Consider the following 18,000-nt stretch of genomic DNA (forward strand, 5'->3'; position numbering starts at 1 on the left):
TCCTAAGAGCCTCACAAACTTTTACAGATGCACTATAGAGCGCACCCAGACTGGTTGTGTAAACGTACGATGTAAGGCAGCTGCTCCATAAGACTCTCCAGAGTAGCGAGAGCAGACGAGCACATCGTGGGCAGTGAGCTCCTAACCCTAAAGAAGGTTTTCCAAACACAAAGCCTTGAAGAAGGCTCCAAAAATCCCCACGGACCTCCGCCACTCAGCAGACTCATCTCTCAGTTGCTGTCTGGCAAGGCGATACCAGACAATAACGGACTTGGAGACTTAAGAAGAGTTTCTACCTCCAGGCCATCAGGCGAGTTAACACTTAGTAATATGCATGGTGTCGTGTATCTACTGCTAGCTTGCACCATACTGCTGCTGGGGCTTACTGCACAAATGGCATTTCGCACTGAGAATGGGAAATACCTTTCTTAGCCTGGTAAATCCTGTAAATATCTGATCTTTGTAATGTTGGACTTCAGCTCACTCTACCAACTCATCTTCATCTATGTGAGAGTGTAGTCCTGCGTGTTTGTTGATAAAGCAATAGGAGAAGATGTTCGGTCTCAAAACCATCCGTTTTATTTAGCAGTAAATGGATAAAGCATACAGAGCTCTGGGTCTAGATCTTCCTATCCCTGACAAACAACAGATTGTGTCAGTTCACGAAGTCTGACTGTCTCTCCTTTCCCTGACCCAGTCTTTATACTATACAAAGTGTTGACTCAATATGGATGTGTGGTCTTCTTTGTGATTGGTCCGTTCATCTGACTCCATTTCCGCCTCACTGATATCCGGACTCCAGGTAATCTTCTTCTACATCTGCTGTCGTAGTTCCTGTTCCTGAAACCACAGAGCACAGCACCTCCTCTATCTACTCCCCCCAAGGCCACAGCACCCTTGTTGTTCCCTTTCCTATTCAGAGCCGCTACCCTCACTCCTTCCATGGAGATAGACACACTCTCCTTCTTGGGACATCTTATCCTTTTATTTCCCCCCACTTCTCTTCCTGTAATTTTCTTCTGCATTCCTCTGTTTGCTAACATACTCAGTACTTTTCCACTGCCACTATAGCCCCTCATGTCCTTGTAACAAGCCCTGTTCCTCATGCATATGTTTTCCCAATGATTAATATATCCTTATATCCCTTATTCCGATTAATACGTTGTAATCATCATTATTAAACATCACACCATTACATTTATCTACAGTAAATATTTTTTTTAATCTTTATACTCTCTTGCTCTAGGCCTTACTTTATTACTTTTATCTTCTATTGATGCAGCTTTATTAATGGTCTACTTGTCCTTTACAAATGCGTTGCAAAGAACGCAGTGGTCACGGGGTAATCCATCAACTACATGAGGTCCCCACATGCTAAAATTCCATGCAGGGCGTCCGGGTAGCCTGGCGGTCTATTCCGTTCCCTACCAATACGGGGACCGCTGGTTCGAATCCCCGTGTTACCTCCGGCTTGGTCGGGCGTCCCTACAGACACAATTGGTCGTGTCTGCGGGTGGGAAGCCGGATGTGGGTGTGTGTTCTGGTCGCTGCACTAGCACCTCCTCTGGTTGGTCGGGGCCCCTGTTGGGGGAGGGGGGACCTGGGGGAATAGCGTGATCCTCCCACGCGCTACGCCCCCCTGGCGAAACTCCCCACCGTCAGGTGAAAAGAAGCGGCTGGCGACTCCACGTGTATGGGAGGAGGCACGTGGTAGTCTTCAGCCCTCCCCGGACTGGCAGAGGGGGTGGAGCAGCGACTGGGACGGCTCGGGAAAGTGGGGGTAATTGGCCAAGTACAATTGGGGAGAAAAAAAGGGGGCGGGGGATTCCAAAAATAAAATGAAAAAAATTCCATGCAAACACAACTTTAGACTTTCAAAAACCAAAATAGCCTTTAAAAAAACACAATATAGTGATCTCAGTGTTATCACACCTACAGAGGCATAGTGAACTCAGTGTTATCACACCTATAGAGGCATAGTGATCTCAGTGTTATCACACCTATAGAGGCATAGTGAACTCAGTGTTATCACACCTACAGAGGCATAGTGAACTCAGTGTTATCACACCTATAGAGGCATAGTGAACTCAGTGTTATCACACCTATAGAGGCATAGTGAACTCAGTGTTATCACACCTATAGAGGCATAGTGAACTCAGTGTTATCACACCTATAGAGGCATAGTGAACTCAGTGTTATCACACCTACAGAGGCATAGTGAACTCGGTGTTATCACACCTACAGAGGCATAGTGAACTCAGTGTTATCACATCTATAGAGGCATAGTGAACTCAGTGTTATCACACCTACAGAGGCATAGTGAACTCAGTGTTATCACACCTACAGAGGCATAGTGAACTCAGTGTTATCACACCTACAGAGGCATAGTGAACTCAGTGTTATCACACCTATAGAGGCATAGTGAACTCAGTGTTATCACACCTATAGAGGCATAGTGAACTCAGTGTTATCACACCTATAGAGGCATAGTGAACTCGGTGTTATCACACCTATAGAGGCATAGTGAACTCAGTGTTATCACACCTACAGAGGCATAGTGAACTCAGTGTTATCACACCTATAGAGGCATAGTGAACTCGGTGTTATCACACCTATAGAGGCATAGTGAACTCGGTGTTATCACACCTATAGAGGCATAGTGATCTCAGTGTTATCACACCTATAGAGGCATAGTGATCTCAGTGTTATCACATCTATAGAGGCATAGTGAACTCAGTGTTATCACACCTATAGAGGCATAGTGAACTCAGTGTTATCACATCTATAGAGGCATAGTGAACTCAGTGTTATCACACCTACAGAGGCATAGTGAACTCAGTGTTATCACACCTATAGAGGCATAGTGAACTCAGTGTTATCACACCTACAGAGGCATAGTGAACTCAGTGTTATCACACCTATAGAGGCATAGTGAACTCAGTGTGATAACCTATAGAGGCATAGTGAACTCAGTGTTATCACACCTACAGAGGCATAGTGAACTCAGTGTTATCACACCTACAGAGGCATAGTGAACTCAGTGTGATAACCTAAGGAGGGATAGTGACCTCAGTGTGATAACCTATAGAGGCATAGTGAACTCAGTGTTATCACACCTATAGAGGCATAGTGACCTCGGTGTTATCACACCTACAGAGGCATAGTGAACTCAGTGTTATCACACCTACAGAGGCATAGTGAACTCAGTGTTATCACACCTACAGAGGCATAGTGAACTCAGTGTGATAACCTAAGGAGGCATAGTGACCTCAGTGTGATAACCTATAGAGGCATAGTGAACTCAGTGTTATCACACCTATAGAGGCATAGTGACCTCGGTGTTATCACACCTACAGAGGCATAGTGAACTCAGTGTTATCACACCTACAGAGGCATAGTGAACTCAGTGTTATCACACCTATAGAGGCATAGTGAACTCAGTGTTATCACACCTATAGAGGCATAGTGAACTCAGTGTTATCACACCTACAGAGGCATAGTGAACTCAGTGTTATAACCTTGGTCTAGTCAGAAAGACTCGAACTGAGGAAGCCTCTTGGATGAGAGGCGAAACGTCTTCACGGATATATACCAAGTCCAGTTGCCCTTGATTCAACTCCTCTGGATAACCATGACCTGGATGAATGAGAACATTCACAGACATGAGGGGCATAATGAACTCAGTGGGATAACCTATAGAGGCACAGTGAAGGCTACGTGTGTGCTCATCTCATCATTGCGGAAGCCTGCATAGGGTGTAATTCATTAGCCATTATAAAATACACCCTCAAAGGAGTGTGACAAGACATTCCCCACAAGTAACTCTGCCAGTGGAGACAACATCAACAGCAGAGCTGATGCAGTCCTCCCTGAGGGGTACATGGGGGTCTCACTTAGAAAAGGCACGCCGTAAAGTGTGTCTTTAGCTCGCAGTAGTTTTGTTGGTGTTGCGCTGCAGCGTGCATGTACCAACAGCGACACATAACAGCCACGGTCAGGTTGCATTCCAGGGTTTGGCCCCGGCTTGTCCTCCTGACTTGTGTGGTCTTTCGAAACGTGGCGTTAAAAACAACCCCAGTGCGTAAACACAACCCACCCTGCTCTGATAGCTCCTCAGAACTGGTGCTGATCTCAGAAGGACGCAACTGGGATAACAAAAAGTGACAAGAATCAAAAACAAACGACGGTATCTGGTCGTCTGAGCAGCGCCTTTCCAGCTGGTGTGCTCTGCAATAAAATTCCCGAGGAAGTGACGTTCTGCCCTAGAACAGACGCACGAAGGGCGCCGAGATACAACACGTCGTCAGTGGAGGTTCTGGCGAACGCTGTAGTTTCTAACTTCTCACAACTGTTTTTCACCGCTTGCTCTTATTCTTTCACCCCCACCTCTGCGCCCTCATTCCTTCCATCTTTGTCATCCTCCCTCGCCCTCCCCTCCTATCCCAGACCTCCAACACCCTTTCCTGGACGCTGTATCATCTAGCCAGGGACCGCAGGATTCAGCAGAAGCTCCACGGTGAGATCACCTCAGTGTGTCCAGACAGGCAGAGGCCTGCCGTGGAGGACCTGGCCAGGATGCCATACTTGAAGGCAGTGATAAAGGAGACTTTACGGTGAGCTCGCCTCTTCATCCATACTGTATACAAGATCCATCCAAACCGCTTATCCTGCTCTCAGGGCGGCGGGGATGCTGGAGACTATCCCAGCAGCCACTGGGCGGCAGGCGGGGAGACACCCTGCACAGGCCGCCAGGCCACCACAGGGCAACTGTATACAACATAATGCACATAAAATATACATTATCACGAATTCTTGTATGCCCACTTCTGCAGTTTTCACATTTATGTAGCGCTTTCCCAGTATCACCTCACCCGAGATACAGCGCCCTGGGTCCTTTAACATAAACCTTGTCTTGTTGTTGTGTAGGTTGCCCCTTAGAGGTAAAGTATTAATTGTCTGCCAACTTAAGATATTATGATGCAAACGTATTTTAAACTTTTACCTTATGCCTGTAACATCCTATACTTTTAACTCTTTTAACCCCCTCTATTTATCACATATTTATTGACAGGACAATGAGAAAAGTGCAGTGACCTTTCGTGAAGATGTATTATTTGTTCACAACAGAAAATAATAAATGAAATGAAAATTTTAGTCTTCTTTTAAGGCACTAAGGAGTTTCACTCAACAACAAAACATATAGGCACTAACCCTTTAAACCTGTGTTCACAATTAGGAAACATTAATAATCAATTTGCATGAATTTACATTCACAACGAACACATAGGACTACGTGGTTCAGCGGAGCCAAATTAATTCCAGCTTAGCTTAGTTTCGCTACATTCATTTACAGAGTGTAGGTATTTAGATGGCCAGGTGAAATGGTGGAGTGGCCGGCTGGGATGAGAGTCAGCACCTCCAAGTCTGAGGCCATGGTTCTCTGCTGGATAACGGTGGATTGCTCCCTCCAGGTTGGGGATGAGTTGTTGCCTCAAGTGAAGGAGTTCAAGTATCTCGGAGTCTTGTTCACGAGTGAGGGGAGGATGCATGGAGCGGGAGATTGACAGGTGGATTGGTGCAGCATCAGCAGTAATGTGGACGTTGTACCGGACCGTTGTGGTGAAGAGGGAGCTGAACTGGGAGACAAAGCTCTCAATGTACCAGTCAGTCTTCGTTCCAGCCCTCACCTATGGTCATGAGCTTTGGGTAGTGACTGAAAGGGTGAGATCATGGATACAAGCGGCTGAAATGAGTTTCCTCCGTAGGGTGTCTGGGCTCAGTCTTAGCGATAGGGTGAGGAACTCAGACATCCAGAGGGAGCTCGGAGTAGAGCCAGTTGAGGTGGTTCGGGCATCTGATTAGGAGGCCTCCTGCGCGCCTTCCTTTGGAGGTTTTCCGGGCACGTCCAACTGGGAGGAGACCCCGGGGTGGACCCAGAACTCGCTGGAGGGACTACATGTCCAATCTGGCCTGGGAACACCTTGGGATCCCCCAGGAGGAGCTGGAGGGCGTTGCTGGGGAGAGGCTGGGGAGCCCTGCTTAGCTCGCTGCCACGGTGACCCGACCCCGGAGAAGCGGCTGATGATGAGATGAGATGAAGTATTTAGATACGTATCCAGAGGAACTAATGGTTAGTGGCCATGCGAGAACCTACACCATGTATCTATAACTGTATTCTGCATGAGGTCATAGTGTGACTCCACAGCCGGTGTAAAAAAACACACCAACAGATTACATGAATACAAATCCCTCTTCAGACCTTGTATCTGCAGCAAGGCCTGTATTTATAGGCAAACCACTCTGTGGTTAATTCACATGTAGTGATATAAGTGGGGGGGGGGTTGAGGCACTCCACCCCCAGCTTCTACGGTGGATCTGCTCAGCGGCAACTAGAGCAGTGTTTCCCAACCAAGTCCTCAAGGAACCCCTATCCTGCAGGTTTTCTTTGCAACCCTGAATAGGTACCTGTTTGTAGTTATTCAACCAATCAGCGATGAGTCATGTCAGACGTTGCACACCTTGCATAATTAAGAGCTGTGAGATGATTGGTTGAGTAAGTACAAGCAGGGCTACCTATGCAGGGTTACAGTGAAAATCTGCAGGGTAGGGGGTCCTTGAGGACTGGGTTGGGAAACGCTGGACTAGAGGACTGAGACTGTAATTGGCAGCTGTTAGTTGTGAAGGATGGGGAACTGAGTAAAACTATTCGAAAAATCCTTTCTAGGAAACAGTCATGATATGGCGCCCCCCCTGGCTGAATGGCGCATTATGACGTATGCCACATAACTGCGGTGTCCCTCCTTCGATTCCAGCCAGGGACCTTTGTTGCATGTCAGACCCGTCTGTCTCTCCCCTTGGTTTCCTGTCCTCCGCTTCACTCCCTGCTATCAAAAAAAAAAAAGCCAAAAAATTCATCTTAAAAAAAAAAAGAAAAAAGAGACGGGCTTCATGCTACAACCTGTCACACATACGCAAGTGGTTACTACCTGTGTACTGCCCCCCTCGGGTTTATGTAAGTATTGCACCTTACAGACGCTTCATTTTGGAGGATGTGCAAAAAAACAACACTCGAGTACGTATAAGCGTCATTAAATTATTATTTTTATTTTTTGGCATGAGGGAACATGAACACAAACATTTGCAGAACGTAATGAGTCCCAGCGTTGGCAGTGTGTATTAAAAGCAGCGTGTGCAACACTTCTGGCCAGATACCATCTTTGCACCCGGGAGCAAAGCCAATAGTTCACGCTTGAGAAGCCCGAGAAGGTGCCGGATGCCAGCAGCAGAGAGTCCCTGTTCAGAATTCACAATGCTGTCTGCACTTGTGTAGAGGAGATGTGAGCCATAGGTGTGTGCATGTGTGTGTCTGTGTGTACATGTTGAGGCCTGTGCACTTCGATGGCCAACAAAAGAGCTTTGCTCGGAAGGACGCCGTCTTTGTTACTGGTTGTGTTTTATTTAGCTGTTCGTCCAGTTTCTCTTCCCATGACTGTGATGAAGATTGTAGTTCCCAAGGACTTGAAGGACCCCCAAAGGACACAGGCACGATTTTATCACCCCCACCCCCCACCCCTCCGCCAAACACCATAGAGATTGGCGGAAAAGAAACTCCCTGAATGTGAAAACTACCACCCACAGGGGACTGCTCAGTATCATGGCTGCTAATGGGAGTGTTACCCTACGATTCATACAGAGAGATAATGTTGAAATTCGGTCTTCCGGTCACGGGACCCGGCTTGGGTCCCACGCCTGCGGTGCACCTTGTGCCTGTGCCTGGGGGTTGGTGGTGGAGGTGCACCTCAGGGGTGTGGGCCCGACTTGTGGTTTTGGGGCCTGGTTTGTGCTGCTCAGGGGAATGCGGGGCTGTTGCTCTGCTGGCTCCTGGCCCCCCTGTGGACTCGATGTTCCTCTGGGGTTATAGTGCTTTGGGCTCCGGCTGTTCTCTTGGTCGTGGGGTGTCTGCACGACTGCTGGGTCTGTGGGTGGCTGCAGAGCCTGTCTGCTGCTCGGAGGCACTACGGTAAGTCACGGATCTCAGACACCAAAATTTGTTGGAACGGATCCTGTGCACTCGTAGGTGGACACGTCACATACACATACACACTGCTAGCATCTGCCTGACACACTCCCTGGAACACCCTCCCCATTTCTCCCTTCTGCCTACTCCTAGCTCCTAAGGAAGTAAAGTAGAGCCAAGTAGGAAATGCCAGCTCTTGTGAAACTTTCCCCTCCAGAGTCTGCTGCAGCTTCTTCAGCAGACTCTGGAGGTTGACCTTTGAATTCCGTTTGTCTTCCAGCATGTATCCTGTTGTTCCTGGGAATGGGCGTTACACGGTAGAAAACGAGGTCGTTGTTGACAACTACTGGTTCCCGAAGAAGGTAGGCAGAGACAAATCTAATATTAATCTGCTCGTGTGAACAAATACCACCATCCCTAGAGCAACTCCACTCGGGGGAAATCCCTGGAGACCTGTGCCAAAACCGGTTCCAGATGTTTGAGAACAGGACAGGTTTGAGTGACAGTGATGCTTTGGAAAGTAGGTAGCTGCCCCCATCCAACAGTGTTGGACTGGCGCCATCTTCGCCCCCAGAGGCCTCGGTTGAAACTCTGGTCTTGAACAAGATGTCTGTAGTATCTCATTAGGAAAGAGGAGTGAGAAGGTGAAGATTAGCAAGCGGCAGTGTGCTTCCATGCCAGGAAAGAGCACAGACCTCTCTCCATTTTCTCTCACACGGCCAAGACGACTGGTTTTGTTTCCAGTTTGCAACCTCCTCCTGCTTCTTTTTCTTTTTTCTTCTTCTATTTTTGTTCTAGTTTTCTTCTTTTTTTTAAATTGGCAGCTGGCATCCAAAATGTTGCATTACTGCCACCTACTGAAATGTAAGAACTTCACAGTACTGATGTCCACCCAAACAGTGATCCCAATCCCCGTGTTACCTCCGGCTTGGTCGGGCGCCCCCCAGAGACACAACTGGCCGTGTCTGAGGGTGGGAAGCCGGATGTGGCTATGTGTCCTGGCCGCACTAGCACCTCCTCTGGTCGGTCGGGGTGCCTGTTCAGGGGGGGAGGGGGAACTGGGGGGAACAGCGTGATCCTCCCACGCGCTACGTCCCCCTGATGAAACTCCTCACTGTCAGGTGAAAAGAGGCGGCTGGCGACACCACATGTATCGGGGGAGGCATGTGGTAGTCTGCAGCCGTCCCCGGAAAAAGGGGGGAGGGGGGAAATAGATAAATGAAGTTGCCATGTGGTTCTTATCTCATTGTCATCGCGGCCCCAAACTCATCCCAGGTGTTGTTTTTACCCAAACACTAAAGGTGCTGATTCCACTTTTACTTTCCCTCCTCTCGGGTTGAGGACACCAAACACATTGTTGGCCCTTGTCTGAACCTCTCCAGTTCTCTCTCAACCTTTTAATAACCCCTCTCTCTCTCCCTCTCCCTCTCCCTCTCTCTCTCCCTCTCCCTCTCTCTCTGTCTCTCTGTCTCTCTTCTCCACCAAGACCCAGTTCCATCTGTGTCATTACGCATCCTCTCACAGCGAGGGGGAGTTTGCCAACGCGCAGCAGTTCGTGCCGGAGCGCTGGATGCGGGACGGTCCTGGGGGGTACCAGCATCACCCTTACAGCTTCATACCCTTTGGGGTCGGGGTGCGGGCCTGCGTGGGCAAGAGGGTAGCGGAGCTGGAGATGTACTTTGCCCTCACCAGGGTGAGTGACACAGAGAAAGCGAAACGGATGGCAGAAATATTTCTTGATTTTGTCAGCTGGGGACGTAGACTGCCTGCTGTGTTCTGTAACCGTCGCACGGTTAAGCAAGGTGTCTCGTCCCGTCCTTAGAAAGACAACGCCGTCCTTTCTAAGATCATCTCTAAATACATTTCAATGACGTGAAGAGCTTGTTTAGAGAAAACACCATCAGCTCCATTCAATTTATAAAGCAGCTTCTCAGTAATGTTTCCTCAGATGAGGTGGACATCCTTCTCCTCAGATGAGGTGGACATCCTTCTCCTCAGATGAGGTGGACATCCTTCTCCTCAGATGAGGTGGACATCCTTCTCCTCAGATGAGATGGACATCCTTCGCCTCAGATGAGGTGGACATCCTTCTCCTCAGATGAGATGGACATCCTTCTCCTCAGATGAGGTGGACATCCTTCTCCTCAGATGAGGTGGACATCCTTCGCCTCAGATGAGGTGGACATCCTTCGCCTCAGATGAGATGGACATCCTTCTCCTCAGATGAGGTGGACATCCTTCTCCTCAGATGAGATGGACATCCTTCGCCTCAGATGAGGTGGACATCCTTCTCCTCAGATGAGATGGACATCCTTCTCCTCAGATGAGGTGGACATCCTTCTCCTCAGATGAGGTGGACATCCTTCGCCTCAGATGAGGTGGACATCCTTCTCCTCAGATGAGATGGACATCCTTCGCCTCAGATGAGATGGACATCCTTCTCCTCAGATGAGGTGGACATCCTTCTCCTCAGATGAGGTGGACATCCTTCTCCTCAGATGAGATGGACATCCTTCGCCTCAGATGAGGTGGACATCCTTCTCCTCAGATGAGATGGACATCCTTCTCCTCAGATGAGGTGGACATCCTTCTCCTCAGATGAGGTGGACATCCTTCGCCTCAGATGAGGTGGACATCCTTCGCCTCAGATGAGATGGACATCCTTCGCCTCAGATGAGGTGGACATCCTTCTCCTCACATGAGATGGACATCTTTCGCCTCAGATGAGGTGGACATCCTTCGCCTCAGATGAGATGGACATCCTTCGCCTCAGATGAGGTGGACATCCTTCTCCTCAGATGAGATGGACATCCTTCGCCTCAGATGAGGTGGACATCCTTCGCCTCAGATGAGATGGACATCCTTCTCCTCAGATGAGGTGGACATCCTTCTCCTCAGATGAGATGGACATCCTTCGCCTCAGATGAGGTGGACATCCTTCTCCTCAGATGAGATGGACATCCTTCGCCACAGATGAGGTGGACATCCTTCGCCTCAGATGAGATGGACATCCTTCTCCTCAGATGAGGTGGACATCCTTCTCCTCAGATGAGATGGACATCCTTCGCCTCAGATGAGGTGGACATCCTTCTCCTCAGATGAGATGGACATCCTTCGCCTCAGATGAGGTGGACATCCTTCGCCTCAGATGAGATGGACATCCTTCTCCTCAGATGAGGTGGACATCCTTCTCCTCAGATGAGGTGGACATCCTTCGCCTCAGATGAGGTGGACATCCTTCTCCTCAGATGAGGTGGACATCCTTCTCCTCAGATGAGATGGACATCCTTACGTAGGTCGTGTAAAGTTTAGGAGCCCTGTTGCAAATGTGGATTAGCTTTTGCCTACCAGATGTGTGGAAATGCTGATCAGGCTGATACTGGTTACCTCACGAGTCAACACTCCTGTCTCATTTTCAACCTGCTCTAATTCTTTTTTTTGGGGGGGGGGGTTTCCCTTTTTCTCCCCAGTTGTATTTGGCCAATGACCCCACTCTTCCGAGACGTCCCGGTCTCTGCTCCACCCCCTCTGCTGATCCGGGGAGGGCTGCAGACTACCACATGCCTCCTCCCATACATGTGGAGTCACCGGCCGCTTCTTTTCACCTGACAGTGAGGAGTTTTGCCAGGGGGACGTAGCGCTTCTGATTCTGATTCACCCCCCGAACAGGTGCCCCGACCGACCGACCAGAGGAGGCGCTAGTGCAGCGACCAGGACACATACCCACATCTGGTGTCCCACCCGCAGACACGGCCAATTGTGTCTGTAGGGACGCCCGACCAAGCCGGACGTAACATGGGGATTCGAACCAGCGATCCCCGTGTTGTTAGGCAACAGATTAGACCGTTATGCTACCTGGACGCCCCCCCCCCCGCTCTAGCTCTTTTCTATCGCCTTAGTTGTGCATTCTCTAGTCACAGGAACGTTATCAGAGCACGAAGCCTTCTGCACTCTTCGTTTGGTTGCTGGGGATCGTCATGACGCAGGAACTGAAGCTATGTTCACCTTTGTACTCACTGTACTGTTGTTGCTTTGAAGATGTCGCATATAGGCTTAAAATGTAGGTGTGTTGGGCGTCCAGGTAGCATAGCGGCCTATTCCATTGCCTACCAACACGGGGATCGCCGGTTCGAATCCCAGTGTTGCCTCTGGCTTAGTTGGGCGTCCCTACAGACACAACTGGCCGTGTCTGCGGGTGGGAAGCCGGATGTGGGTATGTGTCCTGGTCACTGCACTAGCGCCTCCTCTGGTCGGTCAGGGGGCGGAGGGGGGGAACTGGGGCGAATAGCGTGAGCCTCTCACGCGCTACGTCCCTCTGGTGAAACTCCTCACTGTCAGGTGAAAAGAAGTGGCTGGCGACTCCACATGGGGTGGTCCGCAGCCCTCCCCGGATCGACAGAGGGGGTGGAGCAGCGACCGGGACGGCTCGGAAGAGTGGGGTGATTGGCCAGATACAGTTGGGGAGAAAAAGTGGGTGGGGGGGGGTAAAAAACATGTAAGTGTGTAAAAGAAACCGTGTGTTGGATCATGTGATGCCCTCTGAACGCGTCCTCTTATCTTGGTGCTTCTCTCTTAGCTGATGCAGCACTACGAGGTCCAGCCAGAGGACGGAGCTCCTGTTGTAGAACCAAAGACCAGAACCTTGCTGGTCCCTGCCAAACCCATAAACCTACGCTTCCTGCCAAGACAAGAGCACGAATGAGGTGGTGAGGAAAGGAGTCCGGCACGGTTTTCCTTATCTAAATGTGTGAGGTGGGGTTCATCCAGACCGGCTGTTGTTTGCGGGTCTGGGTGTCGGTGTGTGGGCTGTGTCTCTGCAGGACGACCCGTCCAGTACGACATCACTACCAGTGAAAAAGACTCCTGACAACAAAAACCACCACTACAGATGGAAAGAAGTGTAGTTGTTGTCTTCTCCATCAGGACTGAACAACACCGTGTCTCTGTACTTCTGTAGATCCCCAGCCCTGCAGCAAACCGTGTAAAGTGGCCTACACAGGGCGGCTCACCTGCTAGAGCCCGGGCCACATATCGGGGCTGGGTCCCTGCAGCGGCGGCCTGGGTTCGAGTCCGGCCCGGGCCCTTTGCTGTGTGTCATCTCCTCTCCTGTCTGTCTCTCCTGTCACTGTCAAATAAAGCACAAAATAATGCCGTTAACTGGGAACGTGTGTGATGAATGTTTTCCAAGTGGAAAGACGGAATATCCAGTAACACTGCCCTGTTAACGTGACGCCACAGCTGCGAACCCCACCATGTCTTCAACATGAGGCAGGTCACAGTACTCCAGAGACACGTTTTTGTCTGCTGGCCGACATTTGGAGCATATATTGGGCTTTATTTGTTCTGGTGTGTGTGTGTGTGTCTGTCTGTCTGTCTGTCTGTCTGCCTGCCTGCCTGTCTGTCTGTCTGTCTGTCTGTCTGTCTGTCTATCTGTCTGCCTGCCTGCCTGTCTGTCTGTCTATCTGTCTGCCTGCCTGTCTGTCTGCCTGTCTGTCTATCTGTCTGTGTGTCTGCCTGCCTGTCTGTCTGTCTATCTGTCTGCCTGCCTGTCTGTCTGTCTACCTGTCTATCTGTCTGCCTGCCTGTCTGTCTGTCTGTCTGTGTCTCTGTCAATCTGTCTGTGTCTCTGTCAATCTGTCTGTCTGTCTGTGTGTCTGTCTGTCTGTCTGCCTGCCTGCCTGTCTGTCTGCCTGCCTGTCTGTCTGTCTGCCTGCCTGCCTGCCTGTCTGTCTGTCTGTCTGTCTGTCTGTCTGTCTGTCTGTCTGTCTGTCTGTCTGTCTGTCTGTCTGTCTGTGTGTCTGCCTGCCTGCCTGTCTGTCTGTCTGTCTGCCTGCCTGCCTGTCTGTGTGTCTGTCTGTCTGCCTGCCTGTCTGCCTGCCTGTCTCTCCGTCTGTCTGTCTGTCTGTTTCTGTTTCTCTGTCTGTCTGCCTGCCTGCCTGTCTGTGTGTCTGTGTGTCTGCCTGCCTGCCTGTCTGCCTGCCTGTCTCTCCGTCTGTCTGTCTGTCGTGTCTCTGTCAATCTCTCCATCTGTTTGTCTGTCTGTCTGTCTGTCTGTCTGCCTGCCTGCCTGTCTCTCTGTCTGTCTGTCTGTCGTGTCTGTGTGTCTGTGTGTCTGTGTGTCTGAGGGAGAGACTGAGTGTGTGCGTGTGTGCGTGTGTGCAGCTCTTTAACTCTACATGTTGTTGTACAGTGTGGGTTATTCCAGCCTTCACTGCTTTACTCCAGCTTATGGCGGGTCCTGTTAAAGGGTTCGTCTTGTCTGGCGCCATGTGATTGGTTGTTGGACTCTGCCTGTCACTGTTCTTTGAGTCCACACGTGGTTTTCCAGTGGCTTGTCCCTGGTTGAACTTGTTGCACTTCTGAAATAAATTTCACCGGGTTTTATCCAGAGGGTCCACCTCCATCTGAGTAACCTTTTGATTTACTGCACCAGGGTTGTTTTTTTTTCTTTTTCTTCTTCTTCTCCTTCTCCTCCAGCGGCTCCTGTTAGGGGTCGCTGCGTCGTCCTCTGTCACACCAGCCACCTGCATGTCCTCCTTCACCACATCCATAAACCTCCTCTTTGGCCTTCCTCTTCTCCTCTTCCCTGGCAGCTCCATATTCAGCATCCTTCTCCCAGTATACCCAGCATCTCTCCTCCACACATGTCCAAACCATCTCAATCTTGCCTCTCTTGCTTTGTCTCCAAACCGTCCAACCTGAGCTGTCCCTCTAATATGCTCCTTCCTAATCCTGTCCTTCTTCGTCACTCCCAGTGAAAATCTTATCATCTTCACCTCTGCCACCTCCAGCTCCACCTCCTGTATTTTCATCAGTGCCACTGTCTCCAAACCATACAGCATAGCTGGTCTCACAACCATCTTGTAAACCTTCCCTTTAACTCTTGCTGGTACCCTTCTGTCACAAACCACTCCTGACACTCTTCTTCACCCATTCCACCCTGCCTGCACTCTCTTCTTCAACTCTCTTCTGCACTCCCTGTTGCTTTGGACAGTTGACCCCAAGTATATAAACTCATCCACCTTCGTCACCTCTACTCCTTCCATCCTCACCATTCAGCTGCCCTCCCTTCATTCATGCATAGGTATTCCGTCTTGCTCCTACTGACTTTCATTCCTCTTCTTTCCAGTGCATACCTCCACCTCTCCAGGCTCTCCTCAACCTGCACTCTATTCTCACTACACATCACTATGTCATCAGCAAACAGTCCACAGACACTCCTGCCTGATCTCGTCCAACCTGTCCCATCACCATTGCAAACAAGAAAGGGCTCAGAGCCGGTCCTTGATGTAATCCCACCTCCACCTTGAACCCATCTGTCATTCCAACCACACAGCTCACCACTGTCACACTTCCTGCACCACTCCTACATACTTCTCTTCAACTCCTGACTTCCTTATACAATACCACACCTCCTCTCTTGGCACCCTGTCGTATTCTTTCTCTAAATCTACAAATACACAATGTGACTCCTTCTGGCCTTCTCTATACTTGTAATGGAACGGTTTCCTTTATTTTTAGAGCCTCCCTGCCACTAGGGGCATCGTTCCATTATTTTGAGTATTTTGCCTTCTATTGGCATAGATAAGTACCTGCGGTTTCAGCTACTTCCTTTTCCTCCTCTTCCTTTTCCTGTGACAACGAGAAAATTGTGTGATAACACAGCAATATTCATGCTCCATCATTAGCCCTCACCTAGTTTCTACCCCTTTGAGTGGCAATATCTGTAAGTAAAGCTGTTATCCATCCTTGCTAGAATCTTTATTTTGAAGTATTTTTTACGTCTTTGCTACAGTTTGTATAACTTTGGTAACATGTATGACAGCACATTTGAATAATGGCACTCAGGCTATACATCTCATGCTAGTGTAAATACAGTGTTCAGTGCTATACCTGATTAGGTACAACTTACTTTTTGTTCCTTCAAAGAAATTTTAGTTTTATACTTACCTTTGTTTCCTGAAAAATAGGGGATTAGTTATCCTAACTCTAACTCTAGATTGAGTAAACTATTTTGTATTGTATACTGATGTATGCTTTTCTGTATGTTTATTTTCAGTTTCACACTTCCTTGTCATTAAACTCCGTCCATATACAACACTGGTCTGTTCCTTGTAGGATATGATGCAAGGGAGAGTTTAGCTGGCTGTAAAACCTAATATGGGACAAGAGTCACATTGGTTGTAGCAGTACAGTGAAAAGATAGCACTCTGCCAGGGACGTCAACTAGCTGTCGGACTCAGCCAGAGGTCAGTAACGGACAAAGCCTTTTCAAGTCCATCACTCATCGACATAATGGAAAATTTAGAGGCTCAAGGTAAAGACAGTGAGGAGAATAAGTCCCTCTCCTCTCGCTCCTTAAAGTCCTCAAAAGCTTCAAGAAAGCTGAGTGTTAGATCGTCAGCAGGATCCTCAAAAAGGTCGTCTGCATCAACTAGAGCCAGTATGGCAGCAGCACTGGCACTGGCTGAAGCACAGGCTGCTAAAGCCAGAGCAGCCCACGCTGACCAAGAAATTAACATTGAATTAGAAAGCTCGCATAGAAGCCAATGCAAATGTTGAAAAGGTCCGCTTAGATGCAACTCTTGATGCACTTCAAGCCAAGAAAGAAGCTGACACTTTCATGGCCAAAGCAGAGGTAATGCAGTCTGCTGCTGCTCAGTTTATTGCAGAGCAAAGTGACGAGTTAGAGTTCTTGCCCATCCAAGTAACCCCAGAGCAGAAAGTGAGTGAGTACATAAATAAACACTCAAGCAACTACACTGAGCTCACGCAAAGACAGAAAGACATGTCCACTCAGCATGATGACGTCAACCCTCAGCAAAAACAAGTGAAACCTTCACCAGAGTTCACATCTTACTTCAGACAAGATCCAAATCAGTACCACTAATCACCACAACCAGCGCTGCAAAGAGATACACTTCAACAATGTCTTTCCTACAGCGAGCCACAACCACAGTGGAGGTGTAACCCAAAACCTGCACCTACTGACAACACCACCAGTGACCTCGCCAGGTTCCTAGCAAAGAGCCAGCTGGTAACTGGAGGACTGACTAAGTTTGATGACAAGCCGGAGAATTATCTCAGCTGGAAGGCTACCTTTCAGAGTACCATTGCAGACCTTGGTCCTACTGCCAGTGAAGAAGTAAACTTGCTCATCAAGTGGCTGGGCCCAGAGTCTTCAGAACATGCGAGAAGGGTCAAAGCAGTCAACATATGTCATCCATCTGTTGGTCTAGGTATGATCTGGACAAGACTCGAAGAATGCTATGGCTCAACATAGGCAATAGAAAGAGCCTTTTTCTCTAGAATAGAGAACTTCCCAAAGCTCTCCAGCAAAGAACCTCCCAAGCTCCGCGAGCTATCAGACTTGCTCTTAGAACTGTCAGCTGCAAAGTTAGATGGATATTTACCTGGTTTAAGTTACCTCGACACAGCCAGGGGAGTAGGTCCAATTGGGGAGAAGCTACCCTTTCACCTCCAGGAAAAGTGGACAACAGTTGGGTCAGCATTTAAAGAAGAGCATAGAGTGGCCTTCCCACCTTTCTCTGTCTTTTCTGAGTTTGTGCAGAAAGAGGCCAGAGCAAGGAATGACCCAAGCTTTACAACAGCTTCTATCTCCTCTGTCAGCTTCAAGAAAGAAACGCCCCTGGGTAATTACAACAGACAGCCATCAGTTACAGTGCACAAGACAGACGTGTCAGCAGAAAAGAAGAAAGGGTAGTTGAAGATCTAAACAGACACTGTCCTATACATCACAAGCCGCACCCACTGAAAAGATGTAGAGGTTTCAGGATGATGCTGCTTAAAGACAGAAAGAAGTTCATCAAAGTCAATAACATCTGCTACCGTTGCCTTGCATCCACCAGTCACCAGGCAAAGGACTGTAATGTCACCATCAGGTGTGTGGAGTGTGAGAGTGAGAGGCACTTGGCAGCTCTTCACCTTGGCCCAGCACCACAGACAATCAAGCCCCTCTCTGC

General features: G+C 49.1%; 1 protein-coding gene across 3 annotated transcripts in view; it reads left to right on the forward strand.

Annotated features, from left to right (window-relative positions):
* LOC130131485 (sterol 26-hydroxylase, mitochondrial) overlaps positions 1 to 13,420 on the forward strand; it is a 31,519-nt gene extending 18,099 nt beyond the window's left edge. For 2 of the 3 annotated variants that reach the window (XM_056301178.1, XM_056301179.1), the window contains 4 exons: positions 4,447 to 4,613; positions 8,298 to 8,379; positions 9,504 to 9,710; positions 12,594 to 13,420. In XM_056301178.1, coding sequence (XP_056157153.1) covers positions 4,447 to 4,613; positions 8,298 to 8,379; positions 9,504 to 9,710; positions 12,594 to 12,719 — 582 coding nt within the window. In that variant the 3' untranslated portion in view covers positions 12,720 to 13,420. The remainder of the gene's footprint in view (positions 1 to 4,446; positions 4,614 to 8,297; positions 8,380 to 9,503; positions 9,711 to 12,593) is intronic. The other variant, XM_056301180.1, reaches the window with a different exon arrangement.
* The last annotated feature ends 4,580 nt before the right edge of the window (positions 13,421 to 18,000 follow it).

The sequence above is a fragment of the Lampris incognitus genome, chromosome 21, assembly GCF_029633865.1.
Source record: "Lampris incognitus isolate fLamInc1 chromosome 21, fLamInc1.hap2, whole genome shotgun sequence".
Classification (NCBI taxonomy): Eukaryota; Metazoa; Chordata; class Actinopteri; order Lampriformes; family Lampridae; genus Lampris; species Lampris incognitus.